The sequence below is a fragment of the Haliotis rufescens genome, unplaced genomic scaffold, assembly GCF_023055435.1.
Source record: "Haliotis rufescens isolate VD_foot unplaced genomic scaffold, xgHalRufe1.0.p SCAF_10, whole genome shotgun sequence".
Classification (NCBI taxonomy): Eukaryota; Metazoa; Mollusca; class Gastropoda; order Lepetellida; family Haliotidae; genus Haliotis; species Haliotis rufescens.
In genome coordinates this window covers 10,503,465-10,521,557 of record NW_025963780.1, presented here as the reverse complement: position 1 = coordinate 10,521,557, position 18,093 = coordinate 10,503,465, and the positions used below count along the sequence as shown (strand labels likewise).

General features: G+C 44.1%; 1 protein-coding gene across 1 annotated transcript in view; it reads left to right on the top strand.

The window, feature by feature from the left end:
• The window catches only part of LOC124145313 (dynein heavy chain domain-containing protein 1-like), a 225,660-nt gene that overhangs the window by 49,348 nt on the left and 158,219 nt on the right, over positions 1-18,093 (top strand). The window contains exons 27-34 of the mRNA XM_048386779.1: positions 459-629; positions 1,112-1,352; positions 2,298-2,461; positions 8,429-8,563; positions 8,932-9,030; positions 13,170-13,301; positions 14,808-15,036; positions 17,436-17,609. Coding sequence (XP_048242736.1) covers positions 459-629; positions 1,112-1,352; positions 2,298-2,461; positions 8,429-8,563; positions 8,932-9,030; positions 13,170-13,301; positions 14,808-15,036; positions 17,436-17,609 — 1,345 coding nt within the window. The remainder of the gene's footprint in view (positions 1-458; positions 630-1,111; positions 1,353-2,297; positions 2,462-8,428; positions 8,564-8,931; positions 9,031-13,169; positions 13,302-14,807; positions 15,037-17,435; positions 17,610-18,093) is intronic.

Here is an 18,093-nt window from a genome sequence, read left to right as displayed (position 1 = left end):
GAAGGTGAGTTGGTTAGCTTCTATTGTGGACATACAATGGAGTGTCCATCAGCGCCATCAACCAATGGAAGCAGATGCTCTTCAAGAAGGTGAGTTGGTTAGCTTCTATTGTGGACATACAATGGAGTGTCCATCAGCGCCATCAACAAATGGAAGCAGATGCTCTTCAAGAAGGTGAGTTGGTTAGCTTGTTCTGTGTAGATTAATTAAGGTGTCCATCAGCGCCATCAAACAATGGAAGCAGATGCTCTTCAAGAAGGTGAGTTTGTTAGCTTGTTTTGTGTAGATACATTAAAGTGTCCACTAGTGCCATCAACCAATGGAAACAGATAAACTTCAAGAAAGTAATTTGTTAGCTTTTGCTGTGGAGATGCATTGATGTGTCTTTTAGTGAGTGTCATCAAGGAATGGAAGCAAGTGCTAAGCAGGGTTAACCCAACTCTTTGTCTCTCATACAGATGCATATCAAGAAGTCTCTGGAGAAGGTGATGGAGTGGCAGTCGGCAGCAGCACAACTGAAACCCCACGTGCCTTACGGCGACCGCGTGCTGAGTACCTGGTTCACCACACTGCAGGAGTTCAAGAAGGATCTGCCACTTCTCCACAGGCTCTCCAATGAAGCTCTCAAGGTGTGCACCTACTTCCTCATTCTCAAACTGGAAAAAGGGCCTGCCATATGCCGTCAATTAATCTCTTACACGTCAGACCATGTAATGTTCTGTCATTCACCTGGGGATCCTCCCTAAATATTTGTATGTTTTTTTCCATGACCCTCAATATGATGTCAAAGTATGTTCTAATAAACATAAGTTTTTTCATGCCTTGCTCTATAATATTTTCCCCATTTTTTTCAGTCCAACCGTCCAAAGCATGTTATGTTTGATTGTGACTTCCCTACCCAATGATCTATGATTGGACCAATGTTAAAGTTGGGGAAATTCAACTGTTGTAGATCTTTGGTTGCTTTGTGAGTCTGAATCTGAAGTTTACTAGTGAAGGGCGCAGCCTAGATGTTTTCAATGCTTTTGAATTTGTATCTAAGGGTGTGAAATGATTAAATTCTCATTCCCAGATTGTCCTTTCAACTTATTTGTTGTGTGATTGTTTCTAGGAGCGCCACTGGAAGGCAATCTTCCTGGGTATGAATGAGCCTTATGACCCGACCCAGCAGTTCCTGGTGTCCGACCTTCTCTCCTACAGCCTTGTGGAGCATGCAGATCTCATCCAGTCGGTCTTCTTGTCAGCCATCAATGAGTATGACCTTGAACTTAAGTTTGGCAAGATTCGAAAGTTCTGGGAAGCTAGAGAGTTCAAGCTTGCTAAGCACATTCCTGACAGTCTCTTTGTGAAAGGTACGCATCCAGAGATTATCTGTCCTTCTATAATAAGTCTCCAGTATCCCAATCTTTTCATAATAATTGCATCCCTTCGGCTGAACAGGATCTACTGATTGTTGGTTTTCATTATCCTGTGTCTGTCAGCCTCATACCAATGTTTGTTGTAAAAGGTTGGGAAAGTCTATGTCTGTGTCACTTTGGGCTTTCCTCCAACACTAAGCTGGCAAAGTGATATATGTGAAATACGTCTCAAGGCAACATAAAACCATTGTCATTCACTCTCTTTTCTGTGGTTTGTTGTGATCAGCAAATTATGTTAGTTTATCCCTGAAATATATGTAATATGTGTAATGATCTTGTTTTTTTACTAATACACTTACCTATCCTTTCAAACAGCTCCCATCCTCCATATCTCCAGGGCTAGCATTCTGGTAGACCTGCACTTACCCCTGGATCCATTCTTGTAATTCTTGTAATCTCAAATTACCTGCCCTTGATTTTCCTTATATTACCAACCAATCAAACGTTGAGATAGGGAAAAAGAAATTGGGTAAGGGAGTTAGAAACCAAAGCTACCGCCAGTTTTGATGGACATGAAGACATACTTTCCATCAAAAGGATTTGTAAGGGCTTTCTTTTGCATATCAGTTTTTCAGAGTTGAATTTCTCGCAAACACTATCGTAATCAGTGGGACTGGCTGCTATGTTGTTGATATCGCCAACCCAACATTGAGGCTGGTTTGCATTATGATTGGTACGTTAGACCTAATTGTGTAGCCAATCAGATTTGCTCAAAGAAATCAAGGGCAAGTAATTTGAGATTGCAAATACCACAGGCATTGGTCCAGGGGTAAGGGTAGGTTTGCCAAAACGTAGCCCTGTAGATATAGAGGGTGAATAGCTCCAAGATGAAACTTTCTTCCAAAACATAACTTTGCAATTATCTTAACTCTTTTTCAGAGCCAACAAAGCGTACATCCTCCCTGAGCAGACGTCACTCTAAGCTGGAGAGGTATCGCCAGGAGAGGGCAGCACTTGCAGCTGGGACCCTACGGGGTCTGGACGTTGCATCTGATGACTTCTACACCCTTATTGAGGTGGAGGAACTCAAATACCAGCTGGAGGTAAGTTAAGCAGTGACACTGAGGTTTAATAAAACTTTCTCAGCACTTGAGGGTGAAAGCATTTCAAGCATTCAAACATCATTGTCTGTGAATGGATTGTTTACTTTTTCAGCCTTGTTTTTGTACTCTGTTCCTACTTCAGGACAGTCGTATCAGCCTCCATGTATTGTGGTGTTCCTACTTCAGGACAGTCGTATCAGCCTCCATGCATTGTGGTGTTTCTACTTCAGGACAGTCGTATCAGCCTCCATGTATTGTGGTGTTCCTACTTCAGGACTGTAGTATCAGCCTCCATGTGTTTTTTATTGTGGTATTCTACTTGAGGACAGTCGTATCAGGCTCCATGTATTGTGGTGTTCCTACTTCAGGACGGTCGTATCAGCCTCCATGTATTGTGGTGTTTCTACTTCAGGACAGTCGTATCAACCTCCATGTATTGTGGTGTTTCTACTTCAGGACAGTCGTATCAGCCTCCATGTATTGTGGTGTTTCTACTTCAGGACAGTCGTATCAGGCTCCTTGTATTGTGGTGTTTCTACTTCAGGACAGTCGTATCAGGCTCCATGTATTGTGGTGTTCCTACTTCAGGACAGTCGTATCAGCCTCCATGTATTGTGGTGTTTCTACTTCAGGACAGTCGTATCAGCCTCCATGTATTGTGGTGTTTCTACTTCAGGACAGTCGTATCAGCCTCCATGTATTGTGGTGTTTCTACTTCAGGACAGTCGTATCAGGCTCCTTGTATTGTGGTGTTTCTACTTCAGGACAGTCGTATCAGGCTCCATGTATTGTGGTGTTCCTACTTCAGGACAGTCGTATCAGGCTCCATGTATTGTGGTGTTTCTACTTCAGGACAGTCGTATCAGCCTCAGTGTATTGTGGTGTTTCTACTTCAGGACAGTCGTATCAGCCTTCATGTATTGTGGTGTTTCTACTTCAGGACAGTCGTATCAGGCTCCATGTATTGTGGTGTTTCTACTTCAGGACAGTCGTATCAGCCTCCATGTATTGTGGTGTTTCTACTTCAGGACAGTCGTAACAGGCTCCATGTATTGTGGTGTTTCTACTTCAGGACAGTCGTATCAGCCTCCATGTATTGTGGTGTTTCTACTTCAGGACAGTCGTATCAGGCTCCATGTATTGTGGTGTTCCTACTTCAGGACAGTCGTATCAGCCTCCATGTATTGTGGTGTTTCTACTTCAGGACAGTCGTATCAGCCTCCATGTATTGTGGTGTTTCTACTTCAGGACAGTCGTATCAGCCTCCATGTATTGTGGTGTTTCTACTTCAGGACAGTCGTATCAGGCTCCTTGTATTGTGGTGTTTCTACTTCAGGACAGTCGTATCAGGCTCCATGTATTGTGGTGTTCCTACTTCAGGACAGTCGTATCAGGCTCCATGTATTGTGGTGTTTCTACTTCAGGACAGTCGTATCAGCCTCAATGTATTGTGGTGTTTCTACTTCAGGACAGTCGTATCAGCCTTCATGTATTGTGGTGTTTCTACTTCAGGACAGTCGTATCAGGCTCCATGTATTGTGGTGTTTCTACTTCAGGACAGTCGTATCAGCCTCCATGTATTGTGGTGTTTCTACTTCAGGACAGTCGTATCAGCCTCCATGTATTGTGGTGTTTCTACTTCAGGACAGTCGTATCAGGCTCCATGTGTTTTTTATTGTGGTGTTTCTACTTCAGGACAGTCGTATCAGCCTCCATGTGTTTTTTATTGTTGTGTTTCTACTTCAGGACAGTCGTATCAGGCTCCATGTATTGTGGTGTTTCTACTTCAGGACAGTCGTATCAGCCTCCATGTGTTTTTTATTGTGGTGTTTCTACTTCAGGACGGTCGTATCAGCCTCCATGTATTGTGGTGTTTCTACTTCAGGACAGTCGTATCAGTCTCCATGTATTGTGGTGTTCCTACTTCAGGACAGTCGTATCAGCCTCCATGTATTGTGGTGTTTCTACTTCAGGACAGTCGTATCAGCCTCCATGTATTGTGGTGTTTCTACTTCAGGACAGTCGTATAAGGCTCCATGTATTGTGGTGTTTCTACTTCAGGACAGTCGTATCAGTCTCCATGTATTGTGGTGTTCCTACTTCAGGACAGTCGTATCAGGCTCCATGTATTGTGGTGTTTCTACTTCAGGACAGTCGTATCAGCCTCCATGTATTGTGGTGTTTCTACTTCAGGACAGTCGTAACAGGCTCCATGTATTGTGGTGTTTCTACTTCAGGACAGTCGTATCAGCCTCCATGTATTGTGGTGTTTCTACTTCAGGACAGTCGTATCAGGCTCCATGTGTTTTTTATTGTGGTGTTTCTACTTCAGGACAGTCGTATCAGCCTCCATGTGTTTTTTATTGTTGTGTTTCTACTTCAGGACAGTCGTATCAGGCTCCATGTATTGTGGTGTTTCTACTTCAGGACAGTCGTATCAGCCTCCATGTGTTTTTTATTGTGGTGTTTCTACTTCAGGACAGTCGTATCAGGCTCCATGTATTGTTGTGTTTCTACTTCAGGACAGTCGTATCAGCCTCCATGTATTGTGGTGTTTCTACTTCAGGACAGTCGTATCAGCCTCCATGTATTGTGGTGTTTCTACTTCAGGACAGTCGTATCAGCCTTCATGTATTGTGGTGTTTCTACTTCAGGACAGTCGTATCAGGCTCCATGTATTGTGGTGTTTCTACTTCAGGACAGTCGTATCGGGCTCCATGTATTGTGGTGTTTCTACTTCAGGACAGTCGTATCAGGCTCCATGTATTGTGGTGTTTCTACTTGAGGACAGTCGTATCAGGCTCCATGTATTGTGGTGTTTCTACTTCAGGACAGTCGTATCAGCCTCCATGTATTGTGGTGTTTCTACTTCAGGACAGTCGTATCAGTCTCCATGTATTGTGGTGTTTCTACTTCAGGACAGTCGTATCAGCCTCCATGTATTGTGGTGTTTCTACTTCAGGACAGTCGTATCAGCCTCCATGTGTTTTTTATTGTGGTGTTTCTACTTCAGGACAGTCGTATCAGCCTCCATGTGTTTTTTATTGTTGTGTTTCTACTTGAGGACAGTCGTATCAGGCTCCATGTATTGTGGTGTTTCTACTTCAGGACAGTCGTATCAGCCTCCATGTGTTTTTTATTGTGGTGTTTCTACTTCAGGACAGTCGTATCAGGCTCCATGTATTGTGGTGTTTCTACTTCAGGACAGTCGTACCAGCCTCCATGTATTGTGGTGTTTCTACTTCAGGACAGTCGTATCAGGCTCCATGTATTGTGGTGTTTCTACTTCAGGACAGTCGTATCGGGCTCCATGTATTGTGGTGTTTCTACTTCAGGACAGTCGTATCAGGCTCCATGTATTGTGGTGTTTCTACTTCAGGACAGTCGTATCAGCCTCCATGTATTGTGGTGTTTCTACTTCAGGACAGTCGTATCAGCCTCCATGCATTGTGGTGTTTCTACTTCAGGACAGTCGTATCAGCCTCCATGTATTGTGGTGTTTCTACTTCAGGACAGTCGTATCAGCCTCCATGTATTGTGGTGTTTCTACTTCAGGACAGTCGTATCAGGCTCCATGTATTGTGGTGTTTCTACTTCAGGACAGTCGTATCAGCCTCCATGTGTTTTTTATTGTGGTGTTTCTACTTGAGGACAGTCGTATCAGCCTCCATGCATTGTGGTGTTTCTACTTCAGGACAGTCGTATCAGCCTCCATGTATTGTGGTGTTCCTACTTCAGGACGGTCGTATCAGCCTCCATGTATTGTGGTGTTTCTACTTCAGGACAGTCGTATCAGTCTCCATGTATTGTGGTGTTCCTACTTCAGGACAGTCGTATCAGCCTCCATGTATTGTGGTGTTTCTACTTCAGGACAGTCGTATCAGCCTATATGTATTGTGGTGTTCCTACTTCAGGACAGTCGTATCAGCCTCCATGTATTGTGGTGTTTCTACTTCAGGACAGTCGTATCAGCCTCCATGTATTGTGGTGTTTCTACTTCAGGACAGTCGTATCAGGCTCCATGTATTGTGGTGTTTCTACTTCAGGACAGTCGTATCAGCCTCCATGTATTGTGGTGTTTCTACTTCAGGACAGTCGTATCAGGCTCCATGTATTGTGGTGTTTCTACTTCAGGACAGTCGTATCGGGCTCCATGTATTGTGGTGTTTCTACTTCAGGACAGTCGTATCAGGCTCCATGTATTGTGGTGTTTCTACTTCAGGACAGTCGTATCAGCCTCCATGTATTGTGGTGTTTCTACTTCAGGACAGTCGTATCAGGCTCCATGTATTGTGGTGTTTCTACTTCAGGACAGTCGTATCAGCCTCCATGTGTTTTTTATTGTGGTGTTTCTACTTGAGGACAGTCGTATCAGCCTCCATGCATTGTGGTGTTTCTACTTCAGGACAGTCGTATCAGCCTCCATGTATTGTGGTGTTCCTACTTCAGGACGGTCGTATCAGCCTCCATGTATTGTGGTGTTTCTACTTCAGGACAGTCGTATCAGTCTCCATGTATTGTGGTGTTCCTACTTCAGGACAGTCGTATCAGCCTCCATGTATTGTGGTGTTTCTACTTCAGGACAGTCGTATCAGCCTCCATGTATTGTGGTGTTTCTACTTCAGGACAGTCGTATAAGGCTCCATGTATTGTGGTGTTTCTACTTCAGGACAGTCGTATCAGTCTCCATGTATTGTGGTGTTCCTACTTCAGGACAGTCGTATCAGCCTCCATGTATTGTGGTGTTTCTACTTCAGGACAGTCGTATCAGCCTATATGTATTGTGGTGTTCCTACTTCAGGACAGTCATATCAGCCTCCATGGATTGTGGTGTTTCTAATTCAGGACAGTCGTATCAGCCTCCATGTATTGTGGTGTTTCTACTTCAGGACAGTCGTATCAGCCTCCATGTGTTTTTTATTGTGGTGTTTCTACTTCAGGACAGTCGTATCAGGCTCCATGTATTGTGGTGTTTCTACTTCAGGACAGTCGTATCAGCCTCCATGTATTGTGGTGTTTCTACTTCAGGACAGTCGTATCAGCCTCCATGTATTGTGGTGTTTCTACTTCAGGACAGTCGTATCAGCCTCCATGTGTTTTTTATTGTGGTGTTTCTACTTCAGGACAGTCGTATCAGGCTCCATGTATTGTGGTGTTTCTACTTCAGGACAGTCGTATCAGCCTCCATGTATTGTGGTGTATCTACTTCAGGACAGTCGTATCAGCCTCCATGTATTGTGGTGTTTCTACTTCAGGACAGTCGTATCAGCCTCCATGTATTGTGGTGTTTCTACTTCAGGACAGTCGTATCAGCCTCCATGTGTTTTTTATTGTGGTGTTTCTACTTCAGGACAGTCGTATCAGGCTCCATGTATTGTGGTGTTTCTACTTCAGGACAGTCGTATCAGCCTCCATGTATTGTGGTGTTTCTACTTCAGGACAATCGTATCAGCCTCCATGTATTGTGGTGTATCTACTTCAGGACAGTCGTATCAGCCTCCATGTATTGTGGTGTTCCTACTTCAGGACGGTCGTATCAGCCTCCATGTATTGTGGTGTTTCTACTTCAGGACAGTCGTATCAGGCTCCTTGTATTGTGGTGTTTCTACTTCAGGACAGTCGTATCAGCCTCCATGTATTGTGGTGTTCCTACTTCAGGACAGTCGTATCAGCCTCCAATGTATTGTGGTGTTCCTACTTGAGGACAGTCGTATCAGCCTCCATGTATTGTGGTGTTTCTACTTCAGGACAGTCGTATCAGGCTCCATGTATTGTGGTGTTTCTACTTCAGGACAGTCGTATCAGGCTCCATGTATTGTGGTGTTTCTACTTCAGGACAGTCGTATCAGCCTCCATGTATTGTGGTGTTCCTACTTCAGGACAGTCGTATCAGCCTCCATGTATTGTGGTGTTTCTACTTCAGGACAGTCGTATCAGCCTCCATGTATTGTGGTGTTTCTACTTCAGGACAGTCGTATCAGCCTGGATGCCATGGCCTGCTCTCCCTACCTGGGGGACATGGAGGAAACTGTGACGCACTGGTGTCGTGCCCTCAGACAGGTGGATGAGATCACAGATCTCTGGCTCACGTCACAGAGAAAGGTGAGACAGTTACACATCTGTGCAAGCATGATTCATGTAATCAATATAATTGATCTCCTCAGTTCCCAACTGAAGCTAATCTAACATTCCTTGTTGACTCAAAGTGACACAACAGCGTCTGAGCAAACAAGTGTTTTTTTCATATTAGTGATAACATTCAATTCAGTTGAATTTGAGTTTCTTTCATGTCCAAAAGGTAAATTATTCTTCAGAATGTAAATAACGTTATAGATGATTCATCGAGGACTTCATGGGACATTAAAGCCAGCCCAAATGACACCCTTATACCTTCCTGCAAACAAAATATGCAAATAATAATTTAAAGCAGTGTTGCTGTACAACTTGAAGTCATGCTCTCTGCTTTACAGTGGTTGTATCTGCTGAAGATATTTGAGAAGCCCGAACTGTATCGGAAATTCTCCGGACAGGCAACCAAGTTTGAAGAGCAAGTTCACAACCAGTTCAAGGTTTGGTTGCAAAGCATTCCCTATTTCGACATAAGAAAAGATAACAGATTATACCAATTCACAAGAGAGACAAAAAGAGTCATTTCACATAAAAAATGTAATTTATTTGCAAATTCTCGATAACAGGACTGTTGTGAAATACTATATCACAGCTTATTCATAACATGAAATATCGAATCAAGGCAAATCAAATGAGCCACTGACGTATAACGAAACAGGTATTCCCAACAGGCAAGTGAAGACCCTTCAGAAGTTGCTGACACTAGAGTTGCTTTAAAGAGAATATGTGTCTCATAACATGAACTTGATTGGACCATTCTGAATGGCAGATAAAGAAACAAATCGGATGTTATAATGTGTACTGGTTGATTATCTTTGATGTCAACAGAATAATGACTCACTGCCCAGTGGTATCCGAGTAGTGAATGGTATGCTTGGTTGTCTAAGTCTTCTATGCATTATTCCAGGACTGGATGCGTGTGGTATCCGAGTAGTGAATGGTGTGCTTGGTTGTCTCAGTCTTCTATGCATTATTCCAGGACTGGATGCGTGTGGTATCCGAGTAGTGAATGGTGTGCTTGGTTGTCTCAGTCTTCTATGCATTATTCCAGGACTGGATGCGTGTGGTATCCGAGTAGTGGATGGTGTGCTTGGTTGTCTCAGTCTTCTATGCATTATTCCAGGACTGGATGCGTGTGGTATCCGAGTAGTGAATGGTGTGCTTGGTTGTCTCAGTCTTCTATGCATTATTCCAGGACTGGATGCGTGTGGTATCCGAGTAGTGAATGGTGTGCTTGGTTGTCTCAGTCTTCTATGCATTATTCCAGGACTGGATGCGTGTGGTATCCGAGAAGTGAATGGTGTGCTTGGTTGTCTCAATCTTCTATGCATTATTCCAGGACTGGATGCGTGTGGTATCCGAGTAGTGAATGGTGTGCTTGGTTGTCTCAGTCTTCTATGCATTATTCCAGGACTGGATGCGTGTGGTATCCGAGAAGTGAATGGTGTGCTTGGTTGTCTCAGTCTTCTATGCATTATTCCAGGACTGGATGCGTGTGGTATCCGAGTAGTGGATGGTGTGCTTGGTTGTCTCAGTCTTCTATGCATTATTCCAGGACTGGATGCGTGTGGTATCCGAGTAGTGAATGGTGTGCTTGGTTGTCTCAGTCTTCTATGCATTATTCCAGGACTGGATGCATGTGGTATCCGAGTAGTGAATGGTGTGCTTGGTTGTCTCAGTCTTCTATGCATTATTCCAGGACTGGATGCGTGTGGTATCCGAGAAGTGAATGGTGTGCTTGGTTGTCTCAGTCTTCTATGCATTATTCCAGGACTGGATGCATGTGGTATCCGAGTAGTGAATGGTGTGCTTGGTTGTCTCAGTCTTCTATGCATTATTCCAGGACTGGATGCGTGTGGTATCCGAGTAGTGAATGGTGTGCTTGGTTGTCTCAGTCTTCTATGCATTATTCCAGGACTGGATGCGTGTGGTATCCGAGTAGTGAATGGTGTGCTTGGTTGTCTCAGTCTTCTATGCATTATTCCAGGACTGGATGCGTGTGGTATCCGAGTAGTGAATGGTGTGCTTGGTTGTCTCAGTCTTCTATGCATTATTCCAGGACTGGATGCGTGTGGTTTCCGAGTAGTGAATGGTGTGCTTGGTTGTCTCAGTCTTCTATGCATTATTCCAGGACTGGATGCGTGTGGTATCCGAGTAGTGAATGGTGTGCTTGGTTGTCTCAGTCTTCTATGCATTATTCCAGGACTGGATGCATGTGGTATCCGAGTAGTGAATGGTGTGCTTGGTTGTCTCAGTCTTCTATGCATTATTCCAGGACTGGATGCGTGTGGTATCCGAGTAGTGAATGGTGTGCTTGGTTGTCTCAGTCTTCTATGCATTATTCCAGGACTGGATGCGTGTGGTATCCAAGTAGTGAATGGTGTGCTTGGTTGTCTCAGTCTTCTATGCATTCTTCCAGGACTGGATGCATGTGGTATCCGAGTAGTGAATGGTGTGCTTGGTTGTCTCAGTCTTCTATGCATTATTCCAGGACTGGATGCGTGTGGTATCCGAGTAGTGAATGGTGTGCTTGGTTGTCTCAGTCTTCTATGCATTATTCCAGGACTGGATGCGTTTGGTATCCGAGTAGTGAATGGTGTGCTTGGTTGTCTCAGTCTTCTATGCATTATTCCAGGACTGGATGCGTGTGGTTTCCGAGAAGTGAATGGTGTGCTTGGTTGTCACAGTCTTCTATGCATTATTCCAGGACTGGATGCGTGTGGTATCCGAGAAGTGAATGGTGTGCTTGGTTGTCTCAGTCTTCTATGCATTATTCCAGGACTGGATGCGTGTGGTATCCGAGAAGTGAATGGTGTGCTTGGTTGTCTCAGTCTTCTATGCATTATTCCAGGACTGGATGCGTGTGGTATCCGAGTAGTGGATGGTGTGCTTGGTTGTCTCAGTCTTCTATGCATTATTCCAGGACTGGATGCGTGTGGTATCCGAGTAGTGAATGGTGTGCTTGGTTGTCTCAGTCTTCTATGCATTATTCCAGGACTGGATGCATGTGGTATCCGAGTAGTGAATGGTGTGCTTGGTTGTCTCAGTCTTCTATGCATTATTCCAGGACTGGATGCGTGTGGTATCCGAGAAGTGAATGGTGTGCTTGGTTGTCTCAGTCTTCTATGCATTATTCCAGGACTGGATGCGTGTGGTATCCGAGTAGTGAATGGTGTGCTTGGTTGTCTCAATCTTCTATGCATTATTCCAGGACTGGATGCGTGTGGTATCCGAGTAGTGAATGGTGTGCTTGGTTGTCTCAGTCTTCTATGCATTATTCCAGGACTGGATGCGTGTGGTATCCGAGTAGTGAATGGTGTGCTTGGTTGTCTCAGTCTTCTATGCATTATTCCAGGACTGGATGCGTGTGGTATCCGAGTAGTGAATGGTGTGCTTGGTTGTCTCAGTCTTCTATGCATTATTCCAGGACTGGATGCGTGTGGTTTCCGAGTAGTGCATGGTGTGCTTGGTTTTCTCAGTCTTCTATGCATTATTCCAGGACTGGATGCGTGTGGTATCCGAGTAGTGAATGGTGTGCTTGGTTGTCTCAGTCTTCTATGCATTATTCCAGGACTGGATGCGTGTGGTATCCGAGAAGTGAATGGTGTGCTTGGTTGTCTCAGTCTTCTATGCATTATTCCAGGACTGGATGCGTGTGGTATCCGAGTAGTGAATGGTGTGCTTGGTTGTCTCAGTCTTCTATGCATTATTACAGGACTGGATGCGTGTGGTATCCGAGTAGTGAATGGTGTGCTTGGTTGTCTCAGTCTTCTATGCATTATTCCAGGACTGGATGCATGTGGTATCCGAGTAGTGAATGGTGTGCTTGGTTGTCTCAGTCTTCTATGCATTATTCCAGGACTGGATGCGTGTGGTATCCAAGTAGTGAATGGTGTGCTTGGTTGTCTCAGTCTTCTATGCATTATTCCAGGACTGGATGCGTGTGGTATCCGAGTAGTGAATGGTGTGCTTGGTTGTCTCAGTCTTCTATGCATTATTCCAGGACTGGATGCGTGTGGTATCCGAGTAGTGAATGGTGTGCTTGGTTGTCTCAGTCTTCTATGCATTATTCCAGGACTGGATGCGTGTGGTATCCGAGTAGTGAATGGTGTGCTTGGTTGTCTCAGTCTTCTATGCATTATTCCAGGACTGGATGCATGTGGTTTCCGAGAAGTGAATGGTGTGCTTGGTTGTCACAGTCTTCTATGCATTATTCCAGGACTGGATGCGTGTGGTATCCAAGAAGTGAATGGTGTGCTTGGTTGTCTCAGTCTTCTATGCATTATTCCAGGACTGGATGCGTGTGGTTTCCGAGAAGTGAATGGTGTGCTTGGTTGTCACAGTCTTCTATGCATTATTCCAGGACTGGATGCGTGTGGTATCCGAGAAGTGAATGGTGTGCTTGGTTGTCTCAATCTTCTATGCATTATTCCAGGACTGGATGCGTGTGGTATCCGAGTAGTGAATGGTGTGCTTGGTTGTCTCAGTCTTCTATGCATTATTCCAGGACTGGATGCGTGTGGTATCCGAGTAGTGAATGGTGTGCTTGGTTGTCTCAATCTTCTATGCATTATTCCAGGACTGGATGCGTGTGGTGTCCAATGACTCCAGTGTCATGTCTGTCGTGGGCAGGAAGTGGGGAGAGAAGGGGTACCGCTTCCTGCAGGGGAACAATCTCCGCTCCATGCTGCTGTCTCTCATACACACACAGGTAGGTGCTGTCCCTCATACACACACAGGTAGGTGCTGTCTCTCATACACACATAGGTAGGTTCTGTCTCTCATACACACACAGGTAGGTTCTGTCTCTCATACACAGGAAGGTGCTGTCTCTCATACACACAGGTAGGTGCTGTCTCTCATACACACACAGGTAGGTTCTGTCTCCCATACACACAGGAAGGTGCTGTCTCTCATACACACAGGTAGGTTCTGTCTCTCATACACACACAGTTAAGTACTGTCTCTCATACACACACAGGTAGGTACTGTCTTTCATACACATACAGGAAGGTGCTGTCTCTCATACACACACAGGTAGGTGCTGTCTCTCATACATACACAGGTAGGTGCTGTCTCTCATACACACACAAGTAGGTCTGTCTCTCATACACACACAGGTAGGTTCTGTCTCTCATACACGGGAAGGTGCTGTCTCTCACACACACAGGTAGGTGCTGTCTCTCATACACACACAGGTAGGTGCTGTCTCTCATACACACACACAGGTAGGTCTGTCTCTCATACACACACAGGTAGGTTCTGTCTCTCATACACAAGAAGGTGCTGTCTCTCACACACACAGGTAGGTGCTGTCTCTCACACACACAGGTAGGTTCTGTCTCTCATACACACACACAGGCAGGTCTGTCTCTCATACACACACAGGTAGGTTCTGTCTCTCATACACAGGAAGGTGCTGTCTCTCACACACACAGGTAGGTTCTGTCTCCCATACACACAGGTAGGTGCTGTTTCTCACACACACAGGTAGGTGCTGTCTCTCATACACACACAGGTGGGTGCTGTCTCCCATACACACAGGAAGGTGCTGTCTCTCACACACACAGGTAGGTTCTGTCTCTCATACACACACAGTTAAGTACTGTCTCTCATACATACAGGTGGGTTCTGTCTCTCATACACAGGAAGGTGATGTCTCTCACACACACAGGTAGGTTCTGTCTCTCACACACACAGGTAGGTTCTGTCTCCCATACACACAGGTAGGTGCTGTCTCTCACACACACAGGTAGGTGCTGTCTCTCATACACACAGGTAGGTGCTGTCTCTCACACACACAGGTAAGTGCTGTCTCTCATACACACAGGTAGGTGCTGTCTCTCATACACACAGGTTGGTACTGTCTCTCATACACACACAGGTAGGTTCTGTCTCTCATACACACATAGTTAAGTACTGTCTCTCATACATACAGGTAGGTTCTGTCTCTCATACACAGGAAGGTGCTGTCTCTCACACACACAGGTAGGTGCTGTCTCTCATACACATACAGTTAAGTACTGTCTCTCATACACACACAGCATAGGTTGTTAGACAGACTTCATATACACATTAGTTGGTTGTTAGACCTCTCTCACATAAAGCCCCAAATGTTTATGTTGGTTTATCCCTGTGTAGTCAGTCCTCAGAGTTCCAGTTATCCCACTGGGTTGTGACAGGTGATTCTCCAGCATCTTACATTTAACACTTTCAGGAGGAGATCTTGAAGGACATCAATGTCTATATTGAAAAGTCCCGTACTCAGTTCCCGCGGCTGTACTTCCTGAGTGACCAAGAGATGGTGGACATGTCTGGCATCTCACGTAACCCCAAGGCACTGATCCCCTATGTCCGCAGGTGCTTCCCTGGGATACAGAACCTCATCTTCGCCCTACCCCCAGAGATTACATCACTCAACTCCACCCTGGACTTTGCCCTGAATGGTATTTCTCCTTTTTGCTGTTGACTTATTATGTAACTATAAAACTGTTTCTCCTACATGGTAAAACTGTTCACCCTTCAGGGTAAAACTGTTAATCCCACAGGGTAAAACATTTCACCCTACCAAATAAAACTGTTCACCCTTCAGGGTAAAACTGATAATCCTACAGTGTAAAACTGTTAATCCTACATGGTAAAACTGTTCACCCTTCAGGGTAAAACTGTTAATCCTACATGGTAAAACTGTTCACCCTTCAGGGTAAAACTGTTAATCCCACAGGGTAAAACATTTCACCCTACCAAATAAAACTGTTCACCCTTCAGGGTAAAACTGTGAATCCTACAGTGTAAAACTATTCACCCTTCAGGCTAAAACTGTTAATCCTACATGGTAAAACTGTTCACCCTTCAGGGTAAAACTGTTAATCCTACATGGTAAAACTGTTAATCCTACAGTGTAAAACTATTCACCCTTCAGTCTAAAACTGTTAATCCTACATGGTAAAACTGTTCACCCTTCAGGGTAAAACTGTTAATCCTACATGGTAAAATTGTTAATCCTACATGGTAAAACTGTTCACCCTTCAGGGTAAAACTGTTAATCCTACATGGTAAAACTGTTCACCCTTCAGGGTAAAACTGTTAATCCTACAGTGTAAAACTGTTCACCCTTCAGGCTAAAACTGTTAATCCCACAGGGTAAAACATTTCACCCTACAGTTTAAAATTGTTCACCCTTCAGGCTAAAACTGTTAATCCTACATGGTAAAACTATTGACCCTTCAGGGTAAAACTTAATCCTACATGGTAAAACTGTTAATCCTACATGGTAAAAGTATTCACCCTTCAGGGTAAAACTGTTAATCCTACATGGTAAAACTATTCACCCTTCCGGGTAAAACTGTTAATCCCACAGGGTAAAACATTTCACCCTACCAAATAAAACTGTTCACCCTTCAGGGTAAAACTGTTAATCCTACATGGTAAAACTATTCACCCTTCAGGGTAAAACTGTTAATCCTACATGGTAAAACTGTTCACCCTTCAGGGTAAAACTGTTAATCCTACAGTGTAAAACTGTTCACCCTACAGTGTAAAACTGTTCATCCTTCAGGCTAAAACTGTTAATCCTACATGGTAAAACTATTCACCCTTCAGGGTAAAACTGTTAATCCTACATGGTAAAACTATTCACCCTTCAGGGTAAAACTGTTAATCCTACATGGTAAAACTATTCACCCTTCAGGGTAAAACTGTTAATCCCACAGGGTAAAACATTTCACCCTACAGTGTAAAACTGTTCACCCTTCAGGCTAAAACTGTTAATCCTACATGGTAAAACTATTCACCCTTCAGGGTAAAACTGTTAATCCCACAGGGTAAAACATTTCACCCTACAGTGTAAAACTGTTCACCCTTTAGGGTAAAAACTGTTAATCCTACATGGTAAAACTATTCACCCTTCAGGGTAAAACTGTTAATCCTACATCGTAAAACTATTCACCCTACAGGGTAAAACTGTTCACCCTTTAGGGTAGAACTGTTAATCCTAAAGGGTAAAACATTTCATCCTACAGAGTAAAACTGTTCACCCTTCAGGGTAAAACTGTTCATCCTTCAGGGTAAAACTGTTCACCCTACAGAGTAAACTTGTTCAGCTTTTGGGGTAAAACTGTTCATCCTACTGGGTGAAACATTTTATGCCGCAGGGTAAAAGTTCATCCTTCAGGGTAAAAAAGTTCATCCTGCTGTGTAAAACTGTTCATCATACAGGTTCAAACTGTTCATCATACAGGGTCAAACTGTTCATCATACCAAGTAAAATTGTTGATCCTTCAGGGTAAAACTGTTCATCATACAGGGTAAAACTGTTTTGATACAGGGTAAAACTGTTCATCCTTCAGGGTAAAACTGTTCATCATACAGGGTAAAACTGTTGATCCTTCAGGGTAAAACTGTTGATCCTTCAGGGTAAAACTGTTGATCCTTCAGGATAAAACTGTTCATCATACCAAGTAAAACTGTTCATCATACAAAGTAAAACTATTCATCATACAGAGTAAAACTGTTCATCCTTCAGTGTAAAACTGTTCATCCTTCAGTGTAAAACTGTTCATCCTTCAGGGTAAAACTGTTCATCCTTCAGGGTAAAACTGTTCATCCTTCAGGGTAAAACTGTTCATCCTTCAGGGTAAAACTGTTCATCCTTCAGGGTAAAACTGTTCATCCTTCAGGGTAAAACTGTTCATCATATAGAGTAAAACTGTTCAACCTACATGTATAAGCAATGCTCTTTCTACTGGGTGAAACTGTTCATTCTTCAGGGTAAAACTTTTGGTCCTATTTTGTAAAACTGTTCGCTCTACAGGGTAATATTGTTGATACTGTTTCTGTGTTACAGCTGACAAGCTCCAGGTGGTGTCTGTGGTAGGCAACCTGGGAGAGGAGGTACCGCTCTATGCTAAGCTGGACAGCTTCCCCCAGGCAACCAAGTGGCTGCGCAGTCTTGAGAACCTCAGTAAAAACACCATGACTGTCATGCTGCAGGCATGTGTACAAGCCCGCATGGAGGAAGGTAAGGCTGACTGTGTCATGTAACATGTCACATAACACTACACTTTCAAGACTATTTAAATAATGGCCATGTAGAACTGTAGTATATTAAGCCAAGTGATAGATATAGTTCATAGATCAGTAAACAAAATCAGATTGAAAGAAATAGAAACAGTTTGTTCTCAGTCACTGACCATGTAAACAGTGTAGAACTTGTGTGTTTGGTATGCTTTGTCACATCAGGCAAACATTCAACTATGACACACTCCTTGGGTGATGGGGGGCAAGGGTGGCCCAGTCGTCTAAGGTGTCGCGATTCGCTATGCAGAGTTGCATCCGTTGGGCACGGCAGAAATCTATGATTGTGGGTTCAAATCCCGGGCTCACCCGATTATGTTTCTAGGTTTGTCAGCACCAGACCCGTGCTCGTGGGTTTCACCGAAGTGGTAAACGTCTGAGACCTGCATCACTTCGGGCTTTCCTTCGACATTAAGTTGACTGTGTCA